The sequence below is a fragment of the Mustela erminea genome, chromosome 18, assembly GCF_009829155.1.
Source record: "Mustela erminea isolate mMusErm1 chromosome 18, mMusErm1.Pri, whole genome shotgun sequence".
NCBI classification, from domain to species: Eukaryota; Metazoa; Chordata; class Mammalia; order Carnivora; family Mustelidae; genus Mustela; species Mustela erminea.
Window position 1 is genome coordinate 36,869,861 of NC_045631.1, and position 7,336 is coordinate 36,877,196.

At 52.2% G+C, this 7,336-nt stretch overlaps 1 protein-coding gene across 5 annotated transcripts in view; it reads left to right on the forward strand.

Moving 5' to 3' along the window:
• Positions 1-6,608, forward strand: part of FAM117A (family with sequence similarity 117 member A) — a 64,351-nt gene extending 57,743 nt beyond the window's left edge. For all 5 annotated transcript variants that reach the window (XM_032322666.1, XM_032322662.1, XM_032322665.1 and 2 more), the window contains 3 exons: positions 569-770; positions 2,140-2,290; positions 5,369-6,608. In XM_032322666.1, coding sequence (XP_032178557.1) covers positions 677-770; positions 2,140-2,290; positions 5,369-5,669 — 546 coding nt within the window. In that variant the 5' untranslated portion in view covers positions 569-676 and the 3' untranslated portion in view covers positions 5,670-6,608. The remainder of the gene's footprint in view (positions 1-568; positions 771-2,139; positions 2,291-5,368) is intronic.
• The last annotated feature ends 728 nt before the right edge of the window (positions 6,609-7,336 follow it).

Genomic DNA, 7,336 nt, shown 5'->3' on the forward strand with positions numbered 1-7,336 from the left:
ACCCAGACACCTGCACACAGTTCGGTGAGCTGTGGGCACTAGTACCAGGGATGGTTAGTACCAATACTAGTACGTAGTACTAGGTACTAGGGTTAGTTAGTACCTAGTTACTAGTAGTACTAGGTACTGGGGTTAGTTAGTACTAGTACTAGTACCAGGAAGCAAGGAGGGGGTATTTCCTACGTGATAATGACATTTGTGCCTGTCCTGCAGGGGCTCGCGTGGTCAGCGGCCTGTTGGTTCATCCCTTAGCATGCTTCTCACATGTTCTTCATCTTTGTGTTCTTGGAGAATGTCCCCACCCTCAAGGCTTACAGCCTGCTGGTGGCGTCACCTTGTCGAGACTGTACAAATAAGCATGTGATTCTAGATTGGGTTGCAAGGGCCAGGGGAGAAATAAAGAGGGGCTTTCCCTTGAATCAGTGACTTGAGAAAGCCATGTCCCAGTGTCGCTGTGTGTTAGGGATAGTGGCCAGAACAGCGAGGGGAGGAGCTTAAGGGACATTGGTGCTCTCCTGGCCCCGAAGAGAGGGGCCTGAGAGTACTTCCCCACCCTTTTCCCTGGCAGATCCTTGATATCCCTGATGGGCACCGCGCCCCAGCTCCCCCCCAGAGTGGCAGCTGTGACCACCCCCTCCTCCTTCTGGAGCCTGGCAACCTTGCCAGCTCTCCCTCCATGCCCCTGGCATCCCCCCAGCCTTCGGGCCCGGCCAGCCGCGAGGAACACCGGGGTACAGTCGAGGAGCTGGCATCCATCCCTCATGACAAAGGTAAGCAGAGGGGGTGCTGGGCAGGGCCCGCCTGAGGTCCAGGGGGCCCTCCATGTGCTTTCCCCCTCTAATCAATTTCAAGCCTGGGAATCCTCCTTACTAACCAAATAGAATATCTTCATGGGTCGTCTTTATTCTGTGTGCCATACTAGCCATAGAAACAGTGCTTTCCACAGATTCTGATTTATAATTTATATAAAGTCTCTGCACCTGCACTTCTAGTCTCAGTGGGACCCAGGCAGCAGCGCCTCTCATCCTCCTATTTTGGCTAAGGTTAGCATGCGGAGTGGGTCTGTTTGGTTGGTCCACTGTGCCCATTACTAGCAACAGGTCTCAAGGCACTTGGGAAAAATAGACAATGAGCGAATGTGGTCTCTCACCCTGGGGTCACACTACTTGACCCGGATTGAAACCCACCCTTTCCAACTCCAAATCTCTACTTTGTCCTGTGCCCTGGCTCCTTCCCTGGAGGAAAGACCCAAGCCCTTCCTCCCCACGATAATGACCCTCCTCTCCTATAGCTCTGTGGCCTGCCTCCTTGAACTGGATCCTTACAACGGCTTGTGAGGTAGGCAGGTCAAGGGCATGTCTCACACTACACAGAGGTAAACAGAGCATAGAGTAATAAGGAATAAATGGTAGATAAATACAGATAAAGTCAATATTGGCAGCCTAGACCAAGTATGTTCGCTGAGTGGAAAGGGAGAGGGATTTTATCCCATGAGTGGGGTTGAGTAAAGACTGTACAAGAGCTCTTCCTGGAGGAAGGGATAGCTTCACAACACTGTGGAGAGGACGAAGCTGTGGTATGTTGTAGCAGGGCGGTGTGGTCTTGGAAGAAAGCAGGGAGACAGAAGTTAGGATGAATCCTGACTTGGAGTCCCAGTTGTAGTCTGCCTCGTGGGAATACAGAATTGCTGTTAGACCTGATTTTTCCATCAAAACAACTATATATTTTTTAAAAGATTTATTTATTTATATATTAGAGAGAGCACAGAGGCAGAGGGGCAGAGGGAGAGAATCCCAGGCAACTTCCCATTCAACATGGAGCCTGACGTGGGGCTCGATCTCACGACCCTGAGATCATGACCTGAGCTGAAATCAAGAGTCGGTTGCCCAACTGACAGCCACCCAGGCACCCCTCAACGATAATTTTTTATCCTGCATAATGAGGTATAGACTTTCATTAGCTGCCTCAAAGCTGTTTTCAGGTAAAGCATGGTCAGACAATGTGGATTATTAGCATAACTCTGCCAACCCCCCCACCACATGTCCTAGTCTCACCCCTTTACACTGAAGCCTGAGCCCAGGAAGGCAAAGAGCCTCCTTTCCTTCAACTCCACTGACCTCAGCTTCACTCCTTTTGCAGCGTCCTCTCCGGGCCGCCCAGCCTGCCTTGAAGACAGCAGCCCATCTCCGGTCCTTGCCTTTGCCGCCTCCCCTCGGCCCAATCATAGCTACGTCTTCAAACGGGAGCCCCCGGAAGGCTGCGAGAGAGTGCGTGTGTTCGAAGAGGCCGTGTGAGTACCTCCTGTGGACCTTGCACTGTGGACAGGACAGGGTGGGGTCGGGATGGGGGTGACACCCCTGCGCTGTCCTCTCTGACAGGCCCTTCTTCCGCCTTGGACTCTCTCTCGGCCTGGGGCCATGGTCAACTTCAGATGCTCGGGATCGCACTTTTTCCGCGACCAAACTTGTTGACATTACCTACTCGGAGCCCTTCAATCTTTGCTTATCATGATCTCTATGGAAACCTGCTCCCTGCCCACATGCCAGCCACAAGTGCTAGGGGAGCTGGAAAGGAAAGAGATCTGAAACCCAAACCCTTTGTTTTTTTCTTTTCTTTTCTTTTTCCCCCCATCCCTGGGGAAGGTGGGAGTTTGCTAGATGGTAGTCGGAAAGAGAGAGAACATACTAGTAGTTCTTTTCAGGCAAAGAGGGGAAGTGTCTTGCTCCCAGTGGAGTGGTGGCGGGGGGGTCTGAACAGCTTCCTCCCTGCTTCCCAGTCTTCACCCTGGGGCTGTAGTAGTTCAAATGTCATGAACTCCCAGACAGAAATTTCCAGTCCTTACAAGGAAGGACTGTGGAATATTCCCAAGCCAGGTGGGGCAATTCAGAAGTCATTCTGATGTTGATTGACTTTACCACAGTGCCTTCCCATCAGCAGAGAGGATCAAGGGCTGAACCTTTCCAGACGCCTACCTGGTCCCCCATAGCAGGCACCCCAAAGAGCTCATTTCCTTCCCCTCCCCAATCAGCTTCACAGTCAGCGGGACAGATTCTCAGTCAGGAAGACTTGGTCCTGGCCATGTGAGCTGAGATGTCGCTAGGACACAGTTGGAGCCTTGAGAGCTCCAGTCGTATCACAGGTGTGGGAGAGGACAGTGTGTGGTAGCGACAGAGGGTACAGCTCGAAGGCAGAGTGGGAGTTAGAAAACATGGCCCCCCAGGCTATTTGCTCCTGGGTCCTCAGGAGCGGTGTGGAGGAAAAGACCACATCTTGCCCCTTAAGCAGACTGGGCTTGTGTGTCTCTCCCCAGTCCACGTTACGCTTGAGGAGCCACAGTCTGGGATTACTTGTGGAAATGAGGCTGGTGCCTTCCCTGACTCTTCTACACTCATGACTGCCAACATGGGTCTTCAAGCCATCTCCTCCGGCTTCCTGCCCCTGCGTTAATCCTTTGAGAGAGATGGTGACTCTTGGGGCCCTGGGTGGCTCAATTGGTTAAGCATCTGACTCTTGATTTTGGCTCAGGTCATGATCTCAAAAACAAAAACAAAAACAAACAAAAAAAGAGGTGGTGACCTATAGATTGCTTTCCAAGAGACCCTGGGAGAGAGATTCTCAGCTCAGTGGGGCCTCTCTCGTGTATCAGCTTGCCCATTGGGAAAGTTCTTGTGTTTCACAGTTCTTCTGTCACATTTTCCTTTTCTTAGCTGCTGGTCCTGTAAGATGGTCTGGATTTCCCAGGAGGGGAGTCAAGCCATTCAGGGTCAAACCATTCGCCCTCATGTCCTTCGAGTGGGGCTTGGCCTCCTGGGGCACCTTCCCCACGTGGGCATGCACACACTGAGAGCATTAACCTCTCCTGCCCATTCCTCACTGTCCGTAAGGTGGGATTCTTGTAAACCCTTCTTGGTCAGCGGAGACCTGGCCGCTGTGGACTCCGCTGGGACCCCAGGCCTTCCCAGAGACCGCCAGCACAGGGGTCTTCACCTTTTTCTTCCAACTCTTGCCCTGGGCTCACCCCTGCCCTTCTGCTGTCTCCCTCTATTTCCTGGGTTTGGAATTACTAGAATTCTGCAGTTAGAACGGTCATCAGTTTACTATGCTATATGCTAAGTGCATTTTCCTGTCTGTACATTATACGTGAAGAGGAAGGCGATCGAGGGATCTCCTGGTAACAGAGCTTCACCATCGCACCACACCTTGGCCTTCCTAGGAGCCCTCACAACCAGCGGCTTCTCAGCTGCTTCCCCCTTAAAGTACGGCCAGATGCTCCTCATCTTATAGGCATGCATTACTCCAGAACTCCCTGACTTCCCTCCTTTTATCCTTCTATTTCTTCCACATGATCAGAGGAGTGGGGTTGGGAGGGTGGGTCAAGACCACCTGTTGAGTTAGAGGCCAGACCTCCTGCGAAGGTCGAAGGTCCGCCCGCCTTCTCACCCGGGTTGTTATCCTTGTGTCTGAGCAAGGGTTTTGGAAAATCACACTTTTCAAATGTGTTCAAGAATGAGATTCCTTAGGTCAGTAGATTTCAATAGGACACATTCCCCACCCCCAGCCCCCCAGGAGACATTTGGCAATGTCAGGGAACATTTTGGGTTGTCACACCTTAAGGGAGGCACAGGCGCTCCCGGCTTCTAGTGGGGAGGTGCCAGGGTCACTGTTAAGCATCCTACAGTGTCCAGGGCAGCTCCCCACAACGACAGGCTCAAAATGTCAATAGTGCTGATGCTGAGAGACCCTGCTTCAGGCTATGCAGTGTCTTAGGAAATCATTTTGCCTGGGTCTCTGCTTTTAGACAAGCAGTCTGCCCTCAGAACACTGTAGTGATGAAACCTCTCAAATTAAAAGATCCCATGGTCTCCTCTTCTAAAATCACCTCATCAGGAAGTTCTCCTTCCCATCTAGCTTCAGTCCCTCCTGTTTCTAGCCGAAGTAGATTTCCTGTTGTTTTGTTTTTGTTTTTGTTTTTTAAAGATTTATTTATTTGACAGTGATCACAGGTAGGCAAAGAGGCAGGCAGAGAGAGTGAGAGGGAAGCAGGCTCCCTGCTGAGCAGAGAGCCTGATGCGGGGCTCGATCCCAGGACCCTGAGATCATGACCTGAGCCGAAGGCAATGGCCTAACCCACTGAGCCACCCAGGCGCCCAGATTTCCTGTTGTTCAGCCATATTTCTCATAAATGGACTACTGAGCCTAAAGACTGGTTGTTGCTCCATGGCCTGGAGTTCTTTGAGTAACTTTGAATAAGCACCCTGCTTGAACAGACACCCAGCTCCCCTGCTCCCCTGACGCCATGGCACCTCCCATCCCTTCTCACTGGCTGTTTCTCTCCCTGTGTGTGTGTGTTTCTCTCTCCAATCTCCAGGTCCCCAGGCCCTGACCTGGCCTTCCTGACTTCCTGTCCTGACAAGAACAAAGTCCATTTCAACCCAACCGGCTCGGCCTTCTGCCCCGTCAGCTTGATGAAGCCCCTCTTCCCCAGCATGGGCTTCATTTTCCGTAACTGCCCCTCAGGCCCGGGGTCCCCCCTGCCCCCTGCCAGCCCCAGGCCACCACCTCGGAAGGATCCAGAGGCCCCCAAAGCCGCCTCGCTGCCGTTCGAGCCGTGGCAGCGCACCCCGCCGTCAGAAGAGCCCGTGCTTTTCCAGAGTTCCCTGGTGGTCTGAGGGCCCCAACCCCACCACTTTGCCATGGAGACCAGTGCCTTGGTGGCAGGCCCCTCACTCGCTCCCCTGAGGTGGGGGATGAGGGAGCCCTTCCCTCGCGGCCTTCAAGCACTTTCATTGATTGTGTCAAAGCCCCGCGTCGTCCTCCTGAGGGACACTGGCCCCTCCGAATGTGAGGGGACCTGCCTTCTCCACTAGCAGCTGGGCAGCTCACAAGTCACACCTGTGTTCCTGCCGCCTCTCTCACTTGGTGGAAAATTCACCTGAAGGTCTTGTGTCACCCCACCCTGGGGTGTGAGTCCAAAGGACTGTCTGTGGGGCCCTTGACCTTGTCATGGAGCAAGCTGACCATGATGGAAGGAGAGGGAGCCCCACATATTTCCTTCCCCTCTCCTCCACAGACGTGGAAGAGGATATCTAAAGAGACAGCCCCATCCTCTCAGCCCCCATCCCCTTGCCTCCCTCTCACTGGAGGAGCTGACCAAAGTAGCCCTAAAGGGGCCAAAACACTTGACCAATCCAGCTGCTGGCAGAGGGGGGAACCAAGCGTTTTTCCCAAGTGGCATTTTCATCTCGCTTTCACCCTAAGATTGTCCTCAGCGGCAGCCCGGCTTGCCCAGCCCCAGGTGGGTGGTGGCAGAGAGGGAGAGCTGGCGTTCCTCCCGGTGGCAAGCGGCGACTCCACACATCCCCCCACCTGCCCCGGGACTGGGGTGGTTTAGAAAAATGCCTATTTTTCTTGTATCGATGTAGAAACTCTATTTTCTCCCAAAGACACTATTTTTGCAGCTGTTTGAAGTTTGTATATTTTCCGTACTGCAGAGCTTACACGAAATTGAAGAATGTTAATGTTCAAGTTTTCTTATCCTGTGTTTAGAAGTTGTTTTTTTTTTTGCAGATCTTTGTGTTAATAGACCAAATAAATAAGTATTCCCAGCAGCTTGAGGTTCTGATAAACATTTTTAGGGGAGGGGAATGGGATGGAGATTGAATGTGTTATATTGAGCATCCTTGTCTTCAAGAGTGGTCTTTACTTAGCACGGGATGATGTGGATGTGGGTGTTGTATGCATGTGGGCGTTACGTGGATGTAGGCCTTACGTGGATGTGGGTATTACGTGGATGCATAGAGTCCCTGTCCTCAGGTCACCAGGGCTGGGATTCTTTAGATGGACGTCTAAGCAATAGGTCCACGGAAAGGCTGTCCAAAATGAAGAGCGTGGTGTTGGTGGGGTGAAGGAGTCAGTGGGGGATGTCACTAATTCTCGGATGAGTCTGCGAACGCTCCCTAGGGAGAGTGGGTTTCAGAGAGGAAGCAACGGTGACCAAGTTTGACATTGTGGGTGCTCCTTGCACCGGCAAGGGGATCAGGACCAGGGAATGGTCATCAGGTTGAATCTCTTGGCCCAGTTTTAGGGAAGCTTTTACCCTTCTGGAGTATTCATTCCATCTCATGAGGACCCAGAACACAGAGGGGTTTGCCGCCTCTCCGCTTTATAGTGCTGCACCTGTAAGAGCTCAGAGGCTCTGGGGAGAACTCAGAATAACCATCCCGACATTCTGATAGCGCGTTATGATTTACAGACATTTTCACGACATATTTTCCCCACCATAGGGGTGAAAAGTTGGACTACCCCAAGGTCAGGCATAATAACTACAGTCGAATCT